The 27,136-nt window shown below is 45.3% G+C and overlaps 1 protein-coding gene across 1 annotated transcript; it reads left to right on the forward strand.

The window, feature by feature from the left end:
* The first annotated feature begins 6,329 nt into the window (after window positions 1–6,329).
* dnase2b (deoxyribonuclease II beta) lies at window positions 6,330–27,136 on the forward strand. The gene is made up of 6 exons (XM_078218988.1): window positions 6,330–6,464; window positions 10,563–10,740; window positions 14,196–14,274; window positions 18,078–18,239; window positions 20,687–20,884; window positions 24,429–27,136. Exons 1-6 carry the CDS (start codon window positions 6,358–6,360, stop codon window positions 24,800–24,802), a joined length of 1,098 nt encoding a protein of 365 aa, XP_078075114.1. The 5' UTR covers window positions 6,330–6,357; the 3' UTR covers window positions 24,803–27,136.

Genomic DNA, 27,136 nt, shown 5'->3' on the forward strand with positions numbered 1-27,136 from the left:
ATCACAGAAAGTTACCCTGTAGATACAGCAAGCAATTAAGAAAGCAAATAGTGTGTTTGTGTTAATGGGCAAGGGAGTTGAAGCACAAGAATCAGGAAGACTTGCTGCAAGAGGGATATGGGCCAAACGCAGGCAAATCATAGAAACCCTACAGTACAGAAAGAGGCCATTTGGCCCATCGAGTCTGCACCGACCACAATCCCACCCAGGCCCTACCCCCATATCCCTACATATTTTACCCGCTAATCCCTCTAATCTACGCATCCCAGGACACGAAGGGGCAATTTTAGCATGGCCAATCAACCTAACCCGCACATCTTTGGACTGTGGGGTTAGCTTTTTGGTCGGCATGGACCAGTTTGGGCCGAAGGGCCTGCCTCTGTGCAATACATTCTATGATTCTGTTATTCTATGAAGTGAGACCACACTTGAAGTATTGTGTACAGTTTTGGTCTCTGTACCTTAGGGAACTTGCCTTGGAAAGAATGTGAAGCAGGCGAACTAGATTGATTCCTGGGGTGAGGCAATTATCCTAGGAGGAGACATTGAATAGAATGGAACTTCATTCATTAGCGTTTAGAACGATGAGATTTGATCTGATTGAATTATGTAAGATTCAGAGATGGTTTGGTAGGAAGGACATGGAGAGGCTGATTTACTTGATTTGATTTAGTATTGTCACATGTATTGCGATAGAGTGAGAAGTATTGTTTCTTGCATGCTGTACAGACAAAGCATACCGTTCATAGTGTACATGGGGGAGAAGGAAAGGAGAGAGTGCAGAATGTAGTGTTACAGTCATAGCTAGGGTGTAGAGAAAGATCAACTTAATGCAAGGTAAGTCGATTCAAAAGTCTGATGGCAGCAGGGAAGAAGCTGTTCTTGAGTCGGTTGGTACGTGTCCTTAGAATTTTGTACCCGAGATAGCAGGAAGTGTAGACAGAGTCAATGGATGGGAGACTGGTTTGAGTGATGGGCTGTGCTTTGTTCATAACGCTTTGTAGTTTCTTGCGGTCTTGGACAGAGCAGGAGTCATAGAGGTTTTCAGCATGGAAACAGGCCCTTCGGCCCAACTTGTCCATGCTGCCTTTTTTTTTAAACCCATAAGCTAATCCCAATGGTCCGCATTTGGCCCATATCCCTCTATACCCATCGTACCCATGTAACTATCTAAATGCTTTTTAAAAAATAAAATTGTACCCGCCTCTACTACTACCTCTGGCAGCTTGTTCCAGACACTCACCACCCTCTGCGCGAAAACATTGCCCCTCTGGACACTTTTGTATCTCTCCCCTCTCACCTTAAATCTATACCCTCTAGTTTTAGACTCCCCTACCTTTGGAAAAAGATATTGACTATCTAGCTGATCTATGCCCCTCATTATTTTAAAGACCTCTATAAGATCACCCCTCAGCCTCCTACGCTGCAGAGAAAAATGTCCCAGACTATTCAGCCTCTCCTTATAACTCAATCCATCAAGTCCCGGTAGCATCCTAGTAAATCTTTTCTGCACTCTTTCTAGTTTAATAATATCCTTTCTATAATAGGGTGACCAGAATTGCACACAGTATTCCAAGTGTGGCCTTACCAATGTCTTGTACAACTTCAACAAGACGTTCCAACTCCTGTATTCAATGTTCTGACCGATGAAACCAAGCATGCCGAATGCCTCCTTCACCACTCTGTCCATCTGTGACTCCACTTTCAAGGAGCTATGAACATGTACCCCTAGATCTCTTTGTTCTGTAACTCTCCCCAATGCCCTACCATTAACTGAGTAAGTCCTGCCCTGGTTCAATCTACTAAAATGCATCACCTCGCATTTGTCTAAATTAAACTCCATCTGCCATTCGTCAGCCCACTGGCCCAATTGGTCAAGATCCCGTTGCAATCCAAGAAACCTTTCTTCACTGTCCACTGTGCCACCAATCTTGGTGTCATCTGCAAACTCACTAACCATGCCTCCTATATTCTCATCCAAATCATTAATATAAATGACAAATAACAATGGACCCAGCACTGATCCCTGAGGCACACTGCCGGTCACAGGCCTCCAGTTTGAAAAACAACCCTCTATAACCACACTCTGGCTTCTGTCAAGAAGCCAATTTTGTATCCATTTAGATACCTCACCCCGGATCCCATGAGATTTAACTTTATGCAACAACCTACCATGTGGTACCTTGTCAAAGGCCTTGCTAAAGTCCATGTAGACAACATCAACTGCACTGCCCTCAACTACCTTCTTGGTTACGCCTTCAAAAAACTCAATCAAATTTGTGAGACATAATTTTCCACTCACAAAGCTATGCTGACTGTCCCTAATCAGTCCTTGCATCTCTAAATGCCTGTAGATCCTGTCTCTCAAAATACCTTCCAACAATTTACCCACTACAGATGTGAGGCTCACTGGCCTGTAGTTCCCAGGCTTTTCCCTGCAGCCCTTTTTAAACAAAGGCACAACATTTGCCACTCTCCAATCTTCAGGCACCTCACCCGTGACTATCGATGAGTCAAATATCTCGGCTAGGGGACCCGCAATTTCCTCCCTAGCCTCCCACAATGTCCTGGGATACACTTCATCAGGTGCCAGGGATTTATCTACCTTGCTGCGCTTTAAGACTTCCAGCACCTCCTTCTCTGTAATATGTACACTCCTCAAGACATCACTATTTATTTCCCCAAGTTCCCTAACATCCATGCTTTTCTCAACAGTCAATACTGATGAGAAATATTCATTTAGGATCTCACCCATCTCTTATGGATCCGCACATCGATGACCTTGTAGATCCTTAAGAGGCTCTACTCTTTTGCCCTTTATGTATTTGTAGAAGCTCTTTGGATTCTCCTTTGCCTTATAGGAGCCATACCAAGATGTGATGCAACTAGAAAAAGTGCTTTCTATGGTGTATCTGTAAAAGTTGGTGAGAGTCGTAGCAGACATGCCAAATTTCCTTAGCTTCCTGAGAAAGTAGAGGCAGTGTTGGTTTGGAGGGATCAGGATAGGCTGTTGGTGATCTGGACACCTAGAAACTTGAAGCTCTCAACCATTTTCACTTCATCCCCATTTATCTAGACAGGGGCATTCCCTTCACTACGCTTCCTGATGTTGATGACTATCTCCTTTATTTTGTTGACATTGAGGGGGAAATTATTGTCATTGCACCAATTCACCAGATTCTCTATTTCTTTCCTGTACTCCATCTCATCGTTTGAGATCCAACCCACTCTGATGGCTGTTCCCCCAGGCTGGGGAGTCTGGAACACGGGGTCACCGTCTCAGGATAAGGGCTGAGGTGAGGGACAATTCCAGCATGCAGGCTTCCGAATCTTTGGAATTCCTTACTGCAGTAACTGAGAATATTCAAGACTGGGATTGATGGATTTTTGGATCTAAGGGGATCAAGAGGTGGAACTGGTGAGAAAGTGGAGTTCAGGTTTAGGATTAGCCAGGATATTAAACGGAGGAGAAGGTTTGCAAAGCTGAGACACCGGCTCTTGCTGCTGTCTCTAATATCTTTATGTAGCTCCCATGGGGACATGAAGGAAATCCCCAGAACTTACCCTTTTAAGTTTTGATGAAAGCCAGATGACAAACAACACATGATATTTATCCGGGCCAACATCTGTGATTGTGGTGTAAACTTTAGCAAATTGAACCTTGCAGTACGAGTGTAAATAGAACACCGAGTGATGTAAATGACTGGAACTCAACTGCCTTTGCCCAGAACGATCGATACTTTGGCTTTCCTGTACCAGCTTGTGGCAACACAGATTGGGAGAATGTTGGGATAGGCAAACCTTTGTTTTAAATCCAGGAGTGAAATCAGGATTATATTTTACCAATCCAGGATGAACTCTGGGCTACATCCTTTATCCTCGGCTAGCTTCCGAACATGGGGTGGGGGAGAGGATGGGCAATCAAAACCACTGGGCTGATTGAACCAAAACCTCTCCTCCCTCTGCCACTGATGCACAGTGGCGGCACTGTGAGCGAGATACATGATGCACTGCAGCAACTCACCGGGTTCCTTTGATATCATCTTTCAAACCACCGACATCTAGCACCTCATAGGACAAAGGCAGCAGATACCTGGGAACACCTTTACTTGCACATTTCCCTCCAGCTCGCTCACCATCCTGACTTGGAACTATATCGCTGTTACTTCTCTGTCGCTGGATCAAATTCCTGCAACTCCCTTCCTAACAGCACTGTAGGTGTACCTACACTTCAAGGGCTTCGACGGTCCAAGATGGTGGCTCACCACCACCTTCTCTGGGGCAATTCAGGATGGGCAACAAATGCTGGCCTAGCCAGCGACTGCCACATCCCATGAAAGAATTTAAAAATTCCTTTCGCTCTCCAGATCCAAACTCCCCACAGCAGTAATAACTTTATCAGAGAGACCTTGAGGTCTACAGCACAGAAACAGGCCCTTTGGCCCATCGTGTCTGTGCTAGTCAAAGACAAATCACCCCCGATATCCAACTTCACTGGATTTGTTGGTCCCAGCCTTTTTCATTGTTGGAACATGTTGGCCCTGTGCTCTCCCTATTTCCTTCTTGAATATGTCCCACTGTTCACAGCGTCCCACAGATTTACCTAAACGTGTCTGCTCCCAGTCCACTCTAGCCAAATCATATTGATCTTATTAAAATCAGCCTTCCTCAGTTTAGAATTTTAATTTCAGGCCCATCCTTGTCCTTTTCCATAACTATCCTGAGCTAACATTTCATTGGGAACCAAATACTATCTGTTAGCCTTTAGCCCCTTATTTACCAACAGATTTAACACATTAGGGTTATTATCTTGGCTTCAGGACAGTTACCATCAGTACAATATGACCACAGCTATTTTTGAAAGTGTTTTTCAAGGATATGTTGGGTTGTTGAACAGAAGACTGGTCAAGTCATAAGATAGTGCAGAGCTTGACAGAGTAAGGTTCCCACACAAGGGGAACAGAAACATTTTTGACATGAACCTGTTGGCTTTTTTAAACCTTTTGATGAACTTCTTGAAAGTTTTATGACACTAAAAATACAATGCAGGGACAATGATGTTTAGTAATCCAGAGGTCCAAGCTAATGCCCTGGGGGCATGGGTTCAAATCCCACTGCAGCAACTGGTGAAATTTAAATTCAATTTACAAATCAGGAAATCTGATGGTGTGGTCTACATGTGACTCCAGACCCGCAGCAACATGATGAAAGCAAAATATTGCGGATGCTGAAACTAAAATGCTTTCATAACTACACTGCAGGTCTGGCAGCATCTGTGCAGAGAGGAAATCTAGTTAATGCCTCAAGCGGCACAGTGGTTAGCACTGTTGCCTCACAGTGCCTTGGGTTACTGTCTATGTGGAGTTTGCACGTTCTCCTCGTGTCTGCGTGCTCCAGGTGCTCTGGTTTCCTCCAACAGTCCAAAGATGTGCAGGTTAGGTGGAATGACCATGCTAAGTTGCCCCTTAGTGTCCAAAGGTGTACAGGTTGGGTGGATTGGCCATGGGAAATGTGTGGGCTTGTGGGGATGGGACAGAGGGGAAGGCCTGGGTAAGATGTTCTTTTGGAGAGTTAGTGTGGACACGATGGGCCAGATGGCCTGTTTCTACTCTATGGTGCTTCTACGGTTCTATGGAGTCCATATGACTCATATGGACTCAACACATAACTTTCTCTTTCCATTGATGCTGTCAGACCTGCTGGACTTTTCTAGCATTTTCTGTTTTTGTCCACAGCATTGTGGTTGACTCATAAGTGCCCTCAGTTCAAGGGTAATTTGGGATAGGTAATTATTGTTGGTTTAATACCTAAAAGATAGTGCCTCAGACAGTGCAGCACTCCCTCAGTACTGCCCTGAAGTGTCAACCTAGATAATGTTGCTTGAGGGATAAATATTTAGGAAGGTCTCCCCCAGTCTTCAGTAAAATGGTGCCGCATCTTTTAAAACGGCCAGAAAGGCAGATTGGGCCTCAGTTTAATGTCTGGTGAGGCCCACAGCCCAAGAAAGAATAAGGAAAAAAATTATTAGATCATTGTAACACAACCGGGGGGCCACCTTATGCTGCCAATCCATTGAGTAATTCCAGTATTTTTGGTTTTTATTTCTCTGTCCTGGTACACCCTGGCACACCCTGAGGTTGGGGTTTGGGTTGCAGTTTAATTGCAGGTCATTATTCGGTTGATGATGTTAATTCTCCACAATCACGTGGCAGAGAAACAAATCACAAGGCGCGGGGCCCTTCAAGTTTTGATGCCTAATTTATCGCAGTGTCACTTCTGCTTTCTCTATCCTGAAACAGCAAATCGAGTCCAGCTGAGGCAGTTCCCTCGCCAGCAGTTGACAAGGCTCCTTCTGAAATGGAAGCACAATACATCTGTGTCTTGTTCTTGCTGGTGACGATTCCCACCAGTTCCAGTTTTGCTGACATCTCCTGCAGAGATGAGACTGGCCAGCCAGTGGATTGGTGAGTACTACATGGCACACAACCAGCGAACGGTGGGAGTAGGGAGGTGGGGCGGGGGGGGGGGGGGGTTTGTGGGGGGGGGGGTGGGGGTGGGGGGGGGGGTTGATGCCATGTGAGTCTAGATCCTAGTGGATCAACATCTATCCATTTCATGGTTTTGTTTGATTTGATTTATTATTGTCACATGTATTAACATACAGTGAAAAGTATTGTTTCTTGCGCTATACAGACAAAGCATACCGTACATAGCGAAGGAAAGGAGAGAGTGCAGAATGTAGTGTTACAGTCATTGCTAGGGTGTAGAGAAAGATCAACTTAATGCAAGGTAGGTCCATTCAAAAGTCTGACGGCAGCAGGGAAGAAGCTGTTCTTGAGCCGGTTGGTACGTGACCTCAGACTTTTGTATCTTTTTCCCAACGGAAGAAGGTGGAAGAGAGAATGTCCGGGGCAGCGGGAAATGTGGACAGAGTCAATGGATGGGAGGTTGGTTTGCGTGATGGATTGGGCTAATTGAGAAATTGGGGTAATTGAGAAAGAAAGGATTAGAGTCATAGAGGTTTACAGCATGGAAACAGGCCCTTTGGCCCAACTTGTCCATGCTGCCCTTTTTTTTTTAAACCCCTAAACTAATTCCAATTACCCGCATTTGGCCCATATCCCTCTATACCCATCGTACCCATGTAACTATCTAAATACTTTTTAAAAGATAAAATTGTACCCGCCTCTACTATTACCTCTGGCAGCTTGTTCCAGACACTCACCACCCTCTGTGTGAAAAAATTGCCCCTCTGGACACTTTTGTATCTCTCCCCTCTCACCTTAAACCTATGCCCTCTAGTTTTAGACTCCCCTACCTTTGGAAAAAGATATTGGCTATCTACCTTGTCTATGCCCCTCATTATTTTATAGACCTCTTAAAGGTCACCCCTCAGCCTCCTATGCTCCAGAGAAAAAAGATTAGCTCTTTTCACAAACACAGGATGTGCTAAAGTGTTGTGCAGCCACAGACGTGTTTCTCACTGTCTTAATATTGGATTCCTAACGGCCAATTTGTGAATAAGACCTCATAGACAGCAATGGGATAGATGATTAGGCATTCTGTTTTAGCAGTGTTGGTTGTGGGATAAATATTGGCCAGGACTCTGGGGAGAACTCCCCTGCTTCCCTTCCCCATTATGCTGTGGAGCTTCTTTTACCAGCTCACACTTAACATCTCATCTGAAAGATGGTGCCTCAGACAGTGTGGCACTCCCTCAGTACTGCCCTGTAGTATCAACCTAGATAATGTCGGTTGCGGGATAAATATTGGCCAGGTGGGTGCCTGGAACTCATTGCCGGGGGAGGTAGTGGAAGCGGATACGGTAGTGACTTTTAAGGGGCGTCTTGACAAGTACATGAATGAGATGGGAATAGAAGGATATGGTCCCCGGAAGCATAGGGGGTTTTAGTTAAGTCGGGCAGCATGGTCGGTGCAGGCTTGGAGGGCCGAAAGGCCCTGTCCCTGTGCTGTAATTTTCTTTGTTCTTTGTTCTTTGTCCCCAAGTCTTCTTTCAAATGGTGTCACGGGACATATTTTTAAACAGACAGAAAGGCAGATTGGGCCTCAGTTTGACTTCTGGTCTGAATGACGACGCCTCCTGTGTAACATTCCCTCAGTACTGCCCTGGAGTGACAGGCAAACTGTGTGCTCTAGTCTTTGGAGTGAGATGGTAAACACTTTGACTCAAGGCAAGAGCTACCAACTGACCCACAGGTTAGATCATTATTCAGAGAGTACGTGGGCTGTCTGGTGTGGGGGTTAAAAGAAATGTCACGCTAATTCATAGGCTCAACTCACTCAAAGTAATAAATAGGAGCCGTCTGCATCTATCCGCCCTGTTACAGCTCGGTTCTAAAACTGAATGCATGAATTAGAAAGTATCCTTATTTCCAGCATCGATGTTCCTTGTTGTAAAACACTCAAAATCCTTCACACCGTCCACAATAACTTCATATTATTATAGCATGAATGGATATTTAATGGCTGCTTTTTGTGAATGACGGTGTTACATTGGTACATAGCTTCATGTTCCCCGTGAGATAGAATCATAGAATCCCTACAGTGCAGAAAGAGGCCATTCACCCATCAAGCCCCCAATAACCCAGGTCCTATCCCCGTAGCCCCATGTATTTACCTTGCTAATCATCCTCACACTAAGGGGTAATTTAGCTTGGCCAATCCACCTAACCAGCACATCCTTGGACTGTGGGAGGAAACCCATGCAGACACGGGGAGAATGTGTAAACTTCACACAGACGGTAACCCAAGCTGGGAATCGAACCTGGGTCCCTGGCACTGTAAGGCAGCAGTGCTAACCACTGTGCCACCATGCCTCCCTTAACTCAATTATTTCCTGTGCTGTTGGGCACAAGGTGCAAAAATCAGGAATGGGTATCAGATAAAGCAGGGTTGAAGGCAGTGGCTAGCCACACCAAGAGAGGTTTGGTAGTGCATTGGGTCACAGTCCTGTTTATGAAGCACTGGGTTCAATCCCCACTCCAGTAGTTGCTGGCCTCAGGAAGAGCATTTGTGATGCACTGGATATGAGCATTCACTCATGTAATTTTTAATAAGGTTTTAGTCTGCTCAGACTGTTTTGATCAGTTAGTTGAAGGGATCTTGGTGTTCTTGATCTGTTGGTGGATTTATTTGGTGAATCGTATCTTGGGCATGTGGGGGGGCTCAGAGAACTGGAGTATATGATTCAGATTCTTCTGCCAATGATTGGTGGTGGAGTGGCGGTGGACATGGCAAGGGTATTGGTGGGGTGGGGATGGGGTCGCGGGTAGTGGGGATAGGGGTATGGATGGATTATTGGGTGGTGGGGTTTGTAGGGAGCAAAAAGAGAGGAAGATAAGGGGAGCACTACAACAAAATTACCCTGGCGGGAGAAAGAATTTCCGTGAGGAATGGGGATCGCATGGGAAGATGGGGTGGATCAAATGATAGAATTGGTTAAATGTGGCAAAATGAAGGGGCAGATATTTGACACAAGCTATTGAAAAGTTACTCTTTGTGATAAAAATAAAGATCCACTAGATTTGAATGAAAACATTTTAGAAAAGCTGTGTGATGAATTGAAAGAATACATCAGCATCAATGCTAGAGATGAAGAGGGTGATATGTTCTAGAATTTCTACACAGGCTAACACCAATGGGCAGACCAATGCACTAACCTGGACTCAATGAAGGGGCAGTTATATTGTTGCCACAAAACTTTACAAGGACCTTGTCGTGGAACACAACTGGTGATTAGGAAATTGTGTTCTTTGATTATAAATGCAGGAATTATTCTAGCAGATTTCAAGGAAAGTGAATATTTATTCATAAGAAAGGAAGACATAGAAATAGGTGCTCAAGAGGCCAAAATTATCTCAGAGGATCGAAGATGTCTAAAGATGTGTGAATTAGGTGGATTAGCCATGATTAAATTGCCCCTTAATGTCCCAAGATGTGTAGGTTAGGGCAATTAGCGGAGTAAGTACGTTACGGGTTATGTATATAGTGCCTGGATGGGATGCTCTGTTGGAGAGTTGGTGCTGACTCGATGGGCCGAATAGCCTTCTTCTGCACTACAGAGATTCTATAATTCAATGATTGTGGGGCTGAGGAGATTAAGAAGATAGGGAAGGGCATGGGGGATTTTGAAACAAGGATGAGAATGTTTGAAATGAAGACATTGCTTGACTGGGAGCACAGGGTTGGTGAGTGAATGGGATTTGGTGCGAATAAGGACATGGGCTGCTGAATCTGGGATGACCACTGTTCCTAGAGTGAGCAAGGCCAGGCAGGTGTGTGTGGAATAGTCAAGCATAGCGGTACAAAGACATGAATAAGTGTTTCAGCACTAAGTAAGGTGTGACACAACTTTATATCATATTGCTTGGACATATTGGACTAAACTTGCACTCAAGTGCAGCAGGAAGGACCGCATTGTTGAAGGTGCAAAGTTAAACCTTTACAGTTCTAAATAGATTAATGTTTCAAACACTTATACGCTTTGGGTGTTTTTGTGTTTCCTTTTATCTTTTGCCATTTGTCAATTTCTCGCCTCACAGGTTTGTCGTTTACAAGTTGCCCAAACATAGAGTTCATCAAGCCATCGGGAAGGGAGTAAAATACTTGTACTTAGATCCTTCAACTGGAAACTGGCAGCAGAGCAAATACCTTGTCAATATGACAGAGAGTGCCACCGGGAGAACTCTGCAGCAACTTTACTCCACTTATAAATCAAAGGCAAGTGTTAACATAAAGATAAAAGCAAAATACTGCGGGGGTGTTAACATGGTGTGTGACCAAACCAGATGCACACTAAAGAATCTTGTAGACCATAAAACGCAGGAGCAGATGGAGGCCATTCAACCCATTGACTCTGCACCACAGTTCAATGAAACCATAACTGACCTGATAGGATAATCCTCAACTCCACTTTCCAGCCTTATCCCCATAATCCTTGATTCCCTTACTCATTAAAAACCCATCTATCTCAGCCTTGCTGACACAGCCTCTACAGCCCTCTGCGGTAAAGAACTCCACAATTTCACTACTCTCTGAGAGAAGAAATTCCTCCTCATCTGTCGTAAATGGATGACCCCTTATGCCCTCTGGTCCTAGACTCTCCCACAAAAGGGAACAACCTCTCAGCATCTACCCTGTCAGTCTGCCTGAGCATCCGATATGTCTCAATAAGTTTGCCTCTCATTCTTCTAAACTCCAATGAGCACAGAACCACCCTACTCAACCTCTTCTCATGAGAAAATCCCTCGATACCTGGGATAAACCTAATGAATCTTGTCTGGATTGTCTCCAGTGCCAGTATACCTTTCCTTAGATAAGGGTACCAAAGCTGTTCACAGTATTCCAGGTGCGGTCTAACTAGTGCCTTGTATAGTTTTAGCAAGACTTCCCTATCGGCACTGATCCCTGTGGCACTCCATCTCTTTAACCTGTGTTTAATGTTCCCTCCAACCACATTATCTGTACCTTTTAAGACCTGGCTGGCTGTAGAGATTTGCATTCTAATTAGTATTCTGTAATTTGATTTCTGTGTCTGTGCCCTGTTGGAGAACAGAGACCACTCCATCTGACGAAGGAGCAGCAAGCTCCGAAAACTTATGGTATTTGCTACGAAATAAACCTGTTGGACTTTAACCTGGTGTTGTGAGACTTCTTACTGTGCTTACCCCAGTCCAACGCCGGCATCTCCACATCATGCACTCCACTAATTACAGGTTACCATCCTGAAAATACCCCTCTTATCCCAACTCTCTGTCTTCTATCAGTTATGATGTGGAGATGCTGGCGTTGGACTGGGGTAAACACAGTAAGAAGTTTAACAACAACCAGGTTAAAGTCCAACAGGTTTATTTGGTAGCAAAAGCCACACAAGCGTTCGGAGCCTTAAGCCCCTTCTATCTCACCTGAATTTACACCACCTTAGATTTGATCAATGTAGAGATTACAGCACCAAAACTGGTCATTTGGATCAACTGGTCTGCAACTTATCAACAGAGTCTTCTTCTTTCACCTTCACTCCTATACTCCATTCCCTTTGAAATTGAGACTATAAGATACAGGAGCTGAATTCGGCCATTCAGCCCATCGAGTCTGCTCCGCCATTCAATCATGGCTGATATGTTTCTCAACTCCATTCTCCCACCTCTTCCCCGTAACCTTTGATCCCCTTACCAATCCAGAACCTATCTATCTCTGTCTTAAATATACTCAATGACCTGACCTCCCCGGCCTTCTGTAGCAATGAATTCCACAGATTTACCACCCTCTGGCTGAAAAGTCTCTTCCTCATCTCAGTTCTAAAGGGTCATCCCTTTACTCTGAGGCTGTGTCCTCGGATCCTAGTCTCTCCCATTAATGGAATCATCTTCCCCACGTTCACTCTATCCAGGCCTTTCAGTATTCTGTCAGTTTCAATGAGATGCCACCTCATCCTTCTAAACCCCATCGAGTACAGACCCAGAATCCTTAAACGCTCCTCATTAAGACCAACATTCCATTTGCTTTCCCAATGAGCTGCTGGATGTGCATGCTAACGTTTTTGATTTATGTACGAGGGCCCACAAATCCCTCTGTTCTGCAGCTTTCTGCAGTCTTTCTCCATTTTAATAATATTCAGCTCTTTTATCCTTCCTACAAAAGTGCATAACTTCACATTTCCCTATGTTATATTGCATCTGCTAGATTTTACCCACTCACTTAACCTGCCTATGTGCCTCTGAAGACTCGTTATGTCATCCTCACCACTTGCCTTCCCAAGTATTGTGTCATCACATACTTGGCAATGGTACATTCACTTCCCTCATCCAAGTCATTAATATATATCATCAATAATTGTGGTCCCAGCACTGATCCCTGTGGCACTCCAGGTTACAGGTTACCATTCTGAAAATACCCCTCTTATCCCAACTCTCTGTCTTCTATCAGTTATGATGTGGAGATGCCGGCGTTGGACTGGGGTAAACACAGTAAGAAGTTTAACAACAACCAGGTTAAAGTCCAACAGGTTTATTTGGTAGCAAAAGCCACACAAGCTTTCAGAGCCTTAAGCCCCTTCTCACTCACCTGAATTTACATCACCTTAGATTTGATCAATGTAGAGATTACAGCACCAAAACTGGTCATTTGGATCAACTGGTCTGCAACGTATCAACAGAATCTTCTTCTTTCACCTTCAGCTGCCTATTTACTCCTTCATAAATATATCTGTAAGGTAAAGTCATCATAGTTCCTGATGACCAGAGGCTGGTGGTAATTTAACCTGAGGATCACCACACCTAAGTTAACCTGTGTTGCTACTGTTAGTGATTTGTGAACCTGTCCCCCCAGTTCCCTTTGATCCTGTGCTTCATTTAGACTTTTGTTTCCCGAGGAGCATGAGGCATAAAAAATACATAAAAGGTATCAAGAGAAGGTTTTGAACCATTTGAACTCTTGAGCCTGCTCTGCCATTCAATAAGATTATGGCCAATCTGATCGTGGCCTCATCTCCACTTTGCTGTTTTCCCCCTTCCATAGCCAGGGTGGCGTGGTGGCACAGCGGTTAGCACTGCTGCCTCACAGTGCCAGGGACCTGGGTTCGATTCCCAGCTTGGGTCACTGTCTGTGTGGCATCTGCACATTCTCCCCATGTCTGCCTGGGTTTCCTCCGGGTGCTCCGGTTTCCTTCCACAGATCAAAGATGTGCGGTTAGGTGGATTGGCCATGCTAAATTGCCCCTGAGTGTCAGGGGACGAGCGAGGGTAAATGCATGGGATTATGGGGATAGGACCTGGGGAGGGGGTGGATTGTGGTTGGTGCAGATTCAATGGGCCGAATGGCCTCCTTCTGCACTGAAGGGATTCTGTGATAACCCTTGCTGACTCACCTTGTTCATGAAAAATCTGTCAAACCCAGCCTTGAATATATGGTGACCCAGCCTCCATCGCCCTATAGGGAAGGGAATTCCAAACACTGACCATCCTCTCTGAAAGAAGAAATTACTCATCTCCATTTTGAAACCTCCTATTTTGATTCCATCTTAAACCACCTACCAAAATGCACTGCCTCACGCTTGTGTTTACTGAGATCCATCTGCCATTGACTCTCCCCATCCTTCAAGTTTGCTAATATATTCTTTATCTCGTGTGACTTTATGGAATTATATGCTTGGATCACTGTTGTTCCCTTGGAGACAGGTCGATGACAGAGCATATTTTCTCTACAATGATGCTGCACCATTAATGCCTTATGATATGAAGCATGGACATACTAAAGGTAATTGAATCTTATATACGTTGGCACAGAGTTTTGATTGACTGAACCAAAGTGCGTGGAGCCTGAAAGTCCAGAGTTGAACTTGGTTCGTTTGTTTTGGTTAATGATGAATCTAGGACTCATTCGTAGATTTAGGGGAAGAAAATGTCTCAAAGCGGCTGCTATAGGATAATTTTACTTCCCCACAGTTGGGATTCATGGAATCTCTGGATACATTTGGCAATGATGTTGATTCGAGGCAAAAGTGAAACATGAAGGATTATCAGTTTTCAGAGTAATATTCAAATAACTTCAGTCACTTGTCAACATTAGAAAGGCTTTACATGACATGACACACAACTTATTGCTGTTCACTATTGGTTAATAATTAGCCAACTTGTAATGGGCTTCACCATTGGTCGCTTCTTTGGGGAGGTGAAGGATAATGACCTCGACAACAGTTAACCTTGAGTTTATACCTCAGTTCTGGTTACCAACCTGATAGCAGTTCTCTTTTCCAATAGCAGGAGAGGACACGGGTTTTTTTCATGCTATCTTTTTATGAGTTTTTTGTCCACTTTTCTTTCTTCCTTTTCCTGCTGTTTTTCTAACTCATGGTTCTTGGGAATCAAACACCAAGCCTCAATGATAATGGGCCAAAGGGCCTGTTATGCTCTGTATGATTCTATGATTCTATGACCCTATGATTGTATTGAATGTGGATCAGTTATGATGGGCTGAAGGGCCTATTCCTGCTCCTAGTTCCTGTGTTTGTGTCCTTCATGCTCATGGTCAGCTTCAGTTATGAACCCAGTCGATAAGAGATGGATTTCCTACCTGAGGTACTTTGAACCCAATTTGATCCCAACCTTCATGCAGCATCCACTGCTGATCCATCCTCACCTCCAGAATCTACACAGAAAGAGAGATTGTATTTATGTGGTGCCTTTCGTGATATCAGGATGTTTCAAAGCACTTTACAGCCAATGAAACACTTTTGAAAATAATCACCATGGGACATGGGCATTCCTGGCTGGCCAGCATTTATTGTCCATCCCTAGTTGCCCTTGAGAAGGTGGTGATGAGCTGCCGCCTTGAATCGCTGCAGTCCACATGCTGTGGGTTGACCCACAATGCCGTTAGGGAGGGAATTCCAGGATTTTGACCGAGAGACTGCAAAGGAACAACGATATATTTCCAAGTCAGGATGGTGAGTGGCTTGGAGGGGAACCTGCGGGTGGTGGTGTTCCCAAGTACCTGTTGCCCTTCTGGATGGAAGTGGCCATGGGTTTGGAAGGTGTTATCTAAAGATTTTTGGTGTATCGCTGCACTGCATCGTGTAGATACTATACACTGCTGCTACTGAGCGTCGGTGGTGGAGGGATTGAATGTTTGTAGGTGCCAATCAAGTGGGCTGCTTTGTCTTGGATGGTGTCAAGCTTCTTGAGTGTTGTTGGAGCTGCACACATCCAGGCAAGTGGGGAGTATTCCATCACACTCCTGACTTGTGCCTTGTAGATGATGGACAGGCTTTGGGGAGTGAGGCGATGAGTTACTCACCACAGGATTCCCAGCCTCTGATCTGTGGCCAATTTGTGCACAGCGAGCTCCCATAAGCTGCATCGTGACAATTAGCGGATAGAACATAGAACATAGAACAGTACAGCACAGAACAGGCCCTTCGGCCCACGATGTTGTGCCGAGCTTTATCTGAAACCAAGATCAAGCTATCCCACTCCCTATCATCCTGGTGTGCTCCATGTGCCTATCCAATAACCGCTTAAATGTTCCTAAAGTGTCTGACTCCACTATCACTGCAGGCAGTCCATTCCACACCCCAACCACTCTCTGCGTAAAGAACCTACCTCTGATATCCTTCCTATATCTCCCACCATGAACCCTATAGTTATGCCCCCTTGTAATAGCTCCATCCACTCGAGGAAATAGTCTTTGAACGTTCACTCTATCTATCCCCTTCATCATTTTATAAACCTCTATTAAGTCTCCCCTCAGCATCCTCCGCTCCAGAGAGAACAGCCCTAGCTCCCTCAACCTTTCCTCTAATAATCTATTAATCTATTTTAAAGTCTTCTCGAGGGATCAGCCAGAGCTTTCCCTCCTCTTCTTCTCGGTTGTGTTAAAGGGACCTTTCAAGGTTTAAACCTGGGAGAGCAGACAACATCCCAGTTTGTTGCAGGAGTCACTGGGAGGTGATCAAGAGCAGAAGGCTCTGTTTTCCTTTCCCTCAAGAACACACAGCTAATGTTAGCACCGTTCCAGTGTGACTCTCTCTCTGAGGTGAAGTAATCGATTCAGCACAAACTCAGTCTAAGGTATTTCTTGCGACAGATTGGCTGAGCCAGCTTTGCAATTTTTGCTTTTTAAATAAATGGGTTTCAGTTCCTCAGCTATGAAATCGTATACCTTCACAGCGAATAAAACATTTCAGAAATTTGAACAAACAACTCAGCCAACATCAGGAACTAGAGCAGAGAGGTCAGCACACTTGGGAATTTGAGAAGGAGTTCAAATATCGAGTGCGGATACTGTACAATTATTCATTTTCTTTGATCAGCTGTTTATTAGAATCATAGAATCCCTACAGTGCAGAAGGAGGCCATTCGGCCCATCGAGCCTGCACCAGCAACAATCCCACCCAGGCCCCATCCCTGTAACCCCAGGTATTTACTCTACTAATCCCCCTGATACTAAGGAGCAATTTAGCATGGCCAATCCACCTAACCTGCACATCTTTGGATTGTCAGAGAAAACCTGGATGGCATGGTGGCACAGTGGTTAGCACTGCTGCCTCACAGTGCCAGGGACCCAGGTTCAATTCCCGGCTTGGGTCACTGCCGGTGCAGAGTCTGCATGTTCTCCCCGTGTCTGCGTGGGTTTCCTCTGGGTGCTCCGGTTTCCTCGCACAGTCTGAAAGATGTGCTGATTAGGTGCATAGGTCATGCAAAATTCTCCTTCAATGTACCCGAACAGGCGCCGGAGTGTGGCGACTAGGGGATTTTCACAGTAACTTCATTGCAGTGTTAATGAAAGCCTATTTGTGACACTAATAAATAAACGTTAAAACCGGACCACCTGGAGGAAACCCACGCAGACACAGGGAGAACGTGCAAACTCCACACAGATAGTCATCCAAGGCTGGAATTGAACCCAGGTTCCTGGCGCTGTGAGGCAGCAGTGCAAACCACCGTGTCACCCATAATAAAATATTTCTGATTAGTTATAAAAGATATTGGAGATGGGGAAAATGGCACTTTGGCTAATTGTTGAGCATCATCTAATTGTGGAGGCAACATGTTGAGTTTTGAAATGTAATCAGTCTGATTGACACTGCTGGATTTCTGTAGTCATGTGACTATGCCATGAGGCTGCCTCAGGAGGCAGACATTTTCAGATCCATTCAATAAAACTTCTCACCAAAACAGACACTGGAAAAGACTGCTATCCTTGTACTTGAAACAGAGTGGACCTCCTGCTGTCCAGTTTGGTTTGCGAAGGCAGTACACCATGTCAGCGTGTTGGGGAGTTACTGGTGAGAACACGTGTTCAGCCGGAGTCGTCAATTCCAGCTTCACCATCTTGGAGCCCAAATCTGCAATTCAGGATCTGAGCTGAGTAGGCCTCACGAGAGTTTCTGGTTTCCTATAGTCCCCCTAATCTCCGTATCTGAATCCCCAATATTCCTTCCTGTTGCTAAATGTCTGCATTGTTAATACAAACTTCTAAATCCTGTCCCATAGTGTCCCTCATGATGTTTATCAGTCATGTGTTTTGATGGTGTGTCACTCATTGTTAACTAATTCTAGGTGTTCTGCTGTTCGACAATAACCAAGGATTCTGGCTAAGTCACAGTGTTCCACATTTCCCTCCTTTTCCTAACAAGAAATATTCGTGGCCTTCCTCTGGAAAGAAATATGGACAGACTCTCTTCTGTTTCACATACAAATACAGTCAAGTGATGGAAATTGGTAAGGAATTATTATTTTTATTGCTGCGTATATGTTGGAGAGTTAGCCCCTGGGAAAGGAATGCTGGAGGTGACACAGCTGGTCCAATGACGGAGGAAAGTGTCAGGAGCTGGCCTGATACCTTCCAATGCCACAGCATCCACCCAGAAGGGGAAAAATAAACAGTTCAGACCATCACCATAGAACCATAGAACCATAGAAAATTACAGCTCAGAAACAGGCCTTTTGGCCCTTCTTGTCTGTGCCGAACCATTTTATGCCTAGTCCCACTGACCTGCACTTGGACCATATCCCTCCACACGCCTCTCATCCATGAACCCGTCCAAGTTTTTCTTAAATGTTAAAAGTGACCCCACATTTACCACTTTATCCGGCAGCTCATTCCACATTCCCACCACTCTCTGCGTGAAGAAGCCCCCCCTAATATTCCCTTTAAACTTTTCTCCTTTCACCCTTAACCCATGCCCTCTGGTTTTTTTCTCCCCTAGCCTCAGCGGAAAAAGCCTGCTTGCATTCACTCTATCTATACCCATCAAAATCTTATACACCTCTATCAAATCTCCCCTCAATCTTCTACGCTCCAGGGAATAAAGTCCCAACCAATTCAATCTCTCTCTGTAACTCAGCTTCTCAAGTCCCGGCAACATCCTTGTGAACCTTCTCTGCACTCTTTCAATTTATTCACATCCTTCCTGTAACTAGGTGACCAAAACTGTACACAATACTCCAAATTCGGCCTCACCAATGCCTTATATAACCTTACCATAACACTCCAACTTTTATACTCGATACTCCGATTTATAAAGGCCAATGTACCAAAGGCCCTCTTTACGACCCTATCCACCTGTGACGTCACTTTTAGGGAATTCTGTACCTGTATTCCCAGATCCCCCTGTTCAACTGCACTCTTCAGAGTCCTACCATTTACCCTGTACGTTCTACTTTGATTTGTCCTTCCAAAGTGCAATATCTCACACTTGTCACCATCTTGGAGAGGCAATGGCCTCTCTTAACCCAGAAACTCAGCTAATGTTCTGGGGATCTGAGTGTGAATCCCGCCACGGCAAATGGTGGAATTTAAATTCAATAAAAAAAATACTTGGAATTAAGAATCTACTGATGACCATGAAACCACTGTCGATTGTCGGAAAAACCTATTTGGTTCACTAATATCCTTGAGGGAAGGAAATCTGCCGTCCTTACCTGGTCTGGCCTACACGTGACTCCAGAGCCACAGCAATGTGGTTGACTGTCAACTGCCCTCTCAAGAACAACAAGGAATGGGCATTGAATGCTGGCCAGCTAGCGATGCCCATGTCCCACGAATTAATAAATAAAAGTATTCTTATTTCCCTGTTTGACTAGTGTTCAATTTTGAAGCATTAAAGACCAGTGTTTTTTAAAAAACTTGTTCATGGGAAATGGGTGTCGCTGGCTGAGCCAGCATTTGTTGTCCATCGCTAATTGCCCTTGAACTGAGTGGCTTGCTAGCCTGACTCAAAGGACATTTGAGAGTCTGTGGGTCTGGAGTCCCATGTAGGCCAGAAAGGATAAGGACAGAATATTTCATTTCTTAGAGGATGTTAGTGAACCAGACGGGTTTTACAACAATCAGCAATGGTTTCACGGCTATTAGAGTTTTAATTCCAGATTTTTCTAAATCAAATTTGAATTTCACCATCTGCTGTGGTGGGATTAGAACCCAGGGTCCCCAGAACATTACCCTGGGTCTCTGAATTACTAGTGACAACACCACAGCGCTAGTGGCTTACTTTCATTTCCCCGTTTGATTGTAATTTCTTCTGGGTAATCAGCAGCGGGTGGCTCAGGGGAGTGGCTGCCCGATGGGTGGCCAATTTTGCCAGCTAATTGCATCCCCCATCTTAATTGTTCCACCAGTGAATGGTGGCACCTTCAGTGGCCTTGGCCACAGTCTCTGAAACACCTGCCCTACACCTCGCCACTTGCTTTCCTCCTTTAAGACATTCCTTAAAGTCTATGGGGTAAATTTTTCCAGTGTGGGAATCACCGCGGGTGGGATGGACAATTGAAAGTCCATTGACCTTGGGTGGAAATGTCCGGTCTTGGGAAGGGCGCGACAGGAGAATCCCATCCTGCCTGTTGGGCCATTTTTCTTTGGGTCATCTCGCCTAATATCTCCTAATGCGCCTCAGTGTCACATCTTGTTTTATAATATCCTGCAAAGCATCTCAGAATGTTTTATCGTGTTATGGATGCTACAGAAATCCATGTTGATGTTGTTACTGTTACTCCAATCCACAGCATGTGATCTGCACATAAATCAGTGGGAGATTGATTCCTGGAAGGTGGAAACATGCTTTAAGCACAGCCGATTTTAATTTACAGCCTTTCTGTTCTGTATTTGAAGACATGACCTTGCAGACCTCTCACCGACAGACTAACACCACAAAGATCTTTCTTTGCAGGAAGACAGTTTTTATATTATAACCCGCATGTCTACAATTGGTCTCTTCCTGATACCTTCCTGCCTGAGCTTTCGGATCTCCAATTGGTCGCCAAAGGCCGCAGCATTTCCAAGCCGCCATGGATTCGCCAGACCCAGCTGACATCCTCCGGGGGAGTCCGCTTCCAGAACTTCGCAAAGTACAAGAATTTTGAAGATGGTAAGTGGCCAAATAGGGAAAACAGACTGCAGGAAATGTCTTCTGATTCAAGAATGGAGGAGGAAGATGGGGCCATCCAGAGAGTGATGCAGCTCAGAAGGATGCCATTCTGTCCATCGTGATTATGCTGGCTCTTTGAACGGGCTATCCAATTAGTCCCACTCTCCCCTGCCCTTTCCCTGTAGCCTTGCAAATGTTTCTCCAATTTTCTCCAATTTGAAAGATATTATTGAATCTGCTCCCGCCGTCTGTTCAGGCAGCGCCTTCCAGATCACAACAACTCGCTGTGTGTAAATAAAAATTCTCCTCATCGCCCCTTCTGTTCCTTTTCAAATGACCTTAACCCTGTACCTCGAGCTGCTCACCCTCTGATTTGCCACTTTCTGTCTAATTTTCTTACTTCAGGTTCTTATATCCGTATGTCTGTTAGAAACTGACAATAAACACCTGCCATTTTACACACTCCCCTCGCTCCCCATGAAGGCACTGTCAGGAGATAGAGGCCGGAATTCTCCGGCTGTTTGCTAGTGGAGGATACTCTGGTCCCGTCGGCAGCGCAACCCAGACTGCGGGTTTCCCGGCGGCATGGGGTTCCTACAATGGGAAATCCCATTGACAGCAGCGGGCCAGAGGATCCTGCCGCTAGTGAACGCTGCGCCGCCTCCCGCTGCCGAGAAACCCGCTGACAGGAGCTTGGAACGGTTGAGGATTCTGGGTCTGTACTCATTGGAGTTTAGAAGGATGAGGGGAGATCGTATTGAAACTTACAGGATACTGCGAGGCCTGGATAGAGTGGACGTGGAGAGGATGTTCCCACCAGTAGGAAAATCTAGAACCAGAGGGCATAGCCTCAGGCTAAAGGGACGACCCTTTAAAACAGAGATGAGGAGGAATTTCTTCAGTCAGAGAGTGGCAAATCTGTGGAACTCCTTGCCGCAGAAGGCTGTGGAGGCCAGGTCATTGAGTGTTTTTAAGACAGAGATAGATAGGTTCTTGCTTAATAAGGGGATCAGGGGTTATGGGGAAAAGGCAGGAGAATGGGGATGAGAAAAATATCAACCATGATTGAATGGCAGAACAGACTCAATGGGCCAAGTGGCCTAATTCTGCTCCTATGTCTTATGGTCTTATGGAGAAATCCGGCCAGATGACGACTTTGCATGGTCTCCCAATAAAAATGCTGCCTCCGCTGCTTGTGGCTGTTCCCAACAGGAGATGTGCTGTCATGGGAGATCATCATCTTATGCCATTCCCACATCTCCGGTGGCTAGGTAGGCTAGTGAAAAAGGTTGGATCCCATGGGATAAAGGGGGAGGTGGCTAGATGGGTGGAGAACTGGCTTGGTCATAGAAGACAGAGGGTGGTAGTGGAAGGGTCTTTTTCCGGCTGGAGGCCTGTGACTAGTGGTGTACCGCAGGGCTCTGTATTGGGACCTCTGCTGTTTGTGATTTATATAAATGATCTGGAAGAAGGAGTAACTGGGGTGATCAGTAAGTTTGCAGACGACACAAAACTGGCAGGACTTGCAGACAGTGAGGAACATAGTCAGAGGCTACAGAAGGATATAGATAGGCTGGAAATTTGGGCAAGGAAATGGCAGATGGAGTTCAATCCTGATAAATGCGAAGTGATGCATTTTGGTGGGAATAATGTAGGGAGGAGCTACACGATAAATGGAAGAACCATAAAGGGTGTAGAGACGTAGAGGGACCTGGGTGTGCAAGTCCACAGATCTTTGAAGGTGACGTCACAGGTGGAGAAGGTGGTGAAGAAGGCATATGGCATGCTTGCCTTTATAGGACGGGGCATAGAGTATAAAAGTTGGGGTCTGATGTTGCAGATGTATAGAACGTTGGTTCGGCCGCATTTGGAATACTGCGTCCAGTTCTGGTCGCCACACTACCAGAAGGACGTGGAGGCTTTGGAGAGAGTACAGAGGAGGTTTACCAGGATGTTGCCTGGTATGGAGGGGCTTGGTTATGAGGAGAGATTGGGGAAACTGGGGTTGTTCTCCTTGGAAAGACGGAGGATGAGGGGAGACTTAATAGAGGTGTATAAAATTATGAAAGGCATGGATAGGGTGAACGGTGGGAAGCTTTTCCCCGGGTCGGTGGTGACGTTCACGAGGGGTCATAGGTTCAAGGTGAAGGGGGGGAGGTTTAACACAGATATCAGAAGGACATATTTCACACAGAGGGTCGTGGGGGCCTGGAATGTGTTGCCGGGCAAGGTGGTGGAGGCGGACACACTGGGAACGTTTAAGACTTATCTAGACAGCTATATGAACGGAGTGGGAATGGAGGGATACAAAAGAGTGGTCTAGTTTGGACCAGGGAGCGGCGCGGGCTAATTGTTCTTTGTTTCTCGTTTCAAGGCTTCATTCTATGATCATCTTGCTGGTGCCAGTACAGAGCGAGACTGCGGATAGTTGGGAACCTGTCTCGGGGGCAGGGAATTCATATGGTGTTCGTGGAAGTGGAAATGACTAGGGTTGGGAAGCATTTTCCGATCAGGGCCATTGTGATCTCCTGGACTCGTTTCGATCGCCTCAGGGGGTCGGAGAGGAATTTCCCAGATTTTTTTTTTTCCCCATATTGGCCCTGGGGTTTTTCACTCTGGGTTTTCGCCTCTCCCTGGAGATCACATGGTCTGGAATGGGGGGGTGGGGGTGAGTTAATAGGTTGTAATGAACAAAGCATCGTAGTTGTGAGGGACAGCTCGGTGATTGGTATGTAGATAGGCTGGAAAATTGGGCGGGGATCCTGGATTCAGGATTCAATCCTGGACCGGGGAGCGGCGCGGGCTTGGAGGGCCGAAGGGCCTGTTCCTGTGCTGTATTGTTCTTTGTTCTTTGTTCCGCTGTAGCTCATCCACAATCTCCTGCGACATTATCATCCAACCATATGCCTCGGTCGAATCCTCTTTCTGCTCCCTGTGCTCTCTGGGAGATCTCTGTCGTTTTTCAGCTCTGATCAAATGGTCAAATTACTGACATTTTATTTTCTGGATGTCACTTTTTAAGAGCGTTTTGAGCTCTTTGCAATTTCAAGCACCTCTCCATCCATCTTATTGTTTGCAATGGAGTCATAACCATGGCTGGAATTTTACCGCCTCGCCCGCCCCAGAATTGTGGCGGGCGCGGCTCGCAGACGGCCTTCTCCACTGGCCTCGGGTGGGAGCTTACGAGCCTCGGGCGGGCGAGGGGGTCAAGTTCTGGCACATACGTCTTAGCATTTGCATTTCAATGGTCTCTACTTTCCTCTGCAGGTCTTTATTTCTTGTCCATTCTCACTGGGGACTCAGGAATCTAGAATAGAAAAAAGGGGCTGAATGGCTTCATTTTGTTCTTCAATTTCTGTGTTCTTAAAAATGAAGATACAACTGTGATGAGAATAACATTATTAAAAAAGAAGGAATTAAAGAATATTGTGGTCAGAAATGGATGCAGATGTATGATGGTTTAAATACATTCTCGATGTTTATGCAACATTTCAGTGCTGGCGGCTATTTTTCACCATCAGTTACTTTCCCTGTTATCTTCCAGATATTTACACAGGTTGGGTTGCTCAGACCCTGAAGACGGATTTGTTGGTAGAAACTTGGAATGGCAGCAATCACGAGCTCCCTTCCAATTGCTCCCTCCCCAAACACGTCTACAATGTCATCAGGGTCAAACTGCCGGGGCCTGCCCTCTTTTACTCATACAGCGATCACAGCAAGTGGTGCGTGTCTCTGCGTTACCATGAACATTGGATCTGTATTGGTGATCTGAATCGGGCATTTGGCCAGATGTGGAGAAGTGGAGGACTTCTCTGCACACAGCACCCGAGTATTTACAAAGCTTTCCGCCGCTCCGTCTCCTGGTACCAGAACTGTACGGACACCCAGTTAGTGGAACCAGGAGAGACGTGGATCTGAAGGATTCATTGTTATAATTGAGTAACTCTCGGAGTATATTTGACCCTACAAACCTGGGTGCTGTCCTCCTACGATGCAATGAGTCAGGCAGCAGAGATTGTCAATGTAGTTCCTTGCTAAACTTACCATGTAATTCATTTGGAAGCTCATTTAATTTAGTAATCTTGACCCGATTGTTTAAAAAGATTTTTGCCATTTACAAAGAACAAACAAAGAACAGCACAGGAACAGGCCCTTCGGCCCACCAAGCCTATGCCAATCACGTTGTCCCATCTAGACCAACAGCCTGTATCCCACTATTCCCTGCCTGTTCATGTGTCTATCTAGATAAGTCTTAAATGTCGCTAACATGTCTGCCTCAATCACCTCACTTGGCGGTGCATTCCAGACCCCCACCGCTCTCTGTCTAAAAAACTTTCCCGTACATCTCCACTGAACCTTGAACTTGTGCCCCCTTGTAATTGTCATTTCTGCCCTGGGAAAAAGCTTCCAACCCTAGCGACACCTCTCATTATAAGCTTCCATTAGGTCGCCTCTCAGCCTCCGTCTTTCCATGGAGAACAATCCCAGTTTATTCAATCTCTCCTCATAGCTAATACCCTCCATACCAGACAACATCCCGATAAATCTTTTCTGTACTCCCTCCAAAGCCTCCATGTCCTCCTGGTAGTGTGGCGACCAGAATTGGGCACAGTATTCCAAATGTGGTCTAACCAATGTTTTATACAGCTATAACATAATTTGCCAACTTTTATACTACCAGCCGATGAAGGCAAACATGCAATATGCTTTCTTTACCATCTTTTCCACCTGTGCTGCCACTTTTAAGGATCTGTGGACCTGTACTCCCAGATCTATCCTGTTGGTTCTGCCATTTATTTTATAGCTCCCACCTGAGTTGGATCTACCAAAATCCATCACCTTGCATTTGTCCGGATTATTTTCCAGCCTATCTATATCCTGCAGACAATCTTCATCACTATCCGCAACTCCAGCAATCTTAGTATCATCCACAAACTTGCTAATCAGACCAGCAATGTTTTCTTCCAAGTCATTTATATATATTACAAACAACAGAGGTCCCAGCACTGATCCCTGCGGAACACCATTAGTTACAGACCTCCATTCAGAAAATCACCCTTCCACTGCTATTTTCTGTCTTCTATGCCAAGCTACTTCTGAATCCATCCAGCTAGTTCACCCCTGATCCCGTGTGATTTAATCTTTTGCATCAACCTGCCATGAGGGAGGTTGTCCAATGCTTTACTAAAGTCCATGTAGACAACATCCACGGCCCTCCTTTTGTCAATCATTTTTGTCACCTCCTCTAAAAACTCCCATCAAATTAGTGAGACATGACCTCCCTCGTACAAACCCATGCTGTCTGTCGATAATAAGACCGTTCAGTTCCAAATGTGTATTGATCCTATCCCTAAGAATCTTCTCCAACAATTTCACTATCACTGACGTCAGGCTCACTGGCCTATAATTACTCAGGTTATCCTTGCTACCGTTCTTAAATAATATGACAACATCGGCTATCCTCCAATCCTCTGGGACCTCACCAGTAAGAAGTTTAACAACACCAGGTTAAAGTCCAACAGGTTTATTTGGTAGCAAAAGCCACACAAGCTTTCGGAGCTCCAAGCCCCTTCTTCAGGTGAGTGGGAATTCTGTTCACAAACAGGGCATATAAAGACACAGACTCAATTTACATGAATAATGGTTGGAACGCGAATACTTACAGCTAATCAAGTCTTTAAGATACAAACAATGTGAGTGGAGAGAGCATCAAGACAGGCTAAAAAGATGTGTATTGTCTTCAGACAGGACAGCCAGTGAAACTCTGCAAGGTCCAGGCAGGCTGTCGAGCTCGACAATCACCGGGCAAGACTGTTCTCTTCCTGTTGGGGAGCACTTCAGCGGTCACGGGCATTCGGCTTCTGATATTCGGGTAAGCGTTCTCCAAGGCGGCCTTCACGACACACGACAGCGCAGAGTCGCTGAGCAGAAACTGATAGCCAAGTTCCGCACACATGAGGACGGCCTAAACCGGGATATTGGGTTCATGTCACACTATTTGTAATCCCCACAGCCTGCCTGGACCTGCAGAGTTTCACTGATCCTCGTTCGTTCCTGGCCAGGACAATTAGGTAGTGATGTCTCCACAACTTCACTAGAAGTCATAAGATACGTATTGTTTGTTTAAGCCTATGCTGAGGGATTTGTAGTAGTTGTAAAGGAAGGTAAAATAATTTGTGTGTTTTAAACTGGGAATAGTGGTGATAAGTATTGAGATTTTATAGTTTGTTTAATAAAGAAGTGATTTGATTC

This window comes from Mustelus asterias, chromosome 8 (genome assembly GCF_964213995.1).
Source record: "Mustelus asterias chromosome 8, sMusAst1.hap1.1, whole genome shotgun sequence".
In the NCBI taxonomy this organism is placed as follows: domain Eukaryota; kingdom Metazoa; phylum Chordata; class Chondrichthyes; order Carcharhiniformes; family Triakidae; genus Mustelus; species Mustelus asterias.

What these genes read in the sequence shown, in the direction of transcription:
- dnase2b (XM_078218988.1), top strand. Translation starts at nt 6,358, where the DNA reads ATGGAAGCACAATACATCTGTGTCTTGTTCTTGCTGGTGACGATTCCC. An exon ending in GAAGCATGGACATACTAAAG is followed by an intron (nt 14,275 to 18,077) that starts GTAATTGAATCT and finishes AACTAATTCTAG; the next exon opens with GTGTTCTGCTGTTCGACAAT. An exon ending in CAGTCAAGTGATGGAAATTG is followed by an intron (nt 18,240 to 20,686) that starts GTAAGGAATTAT and finishes CTTTCTTTGCAG; the next exon opens with GAAGACAGTTTTTATATTAT.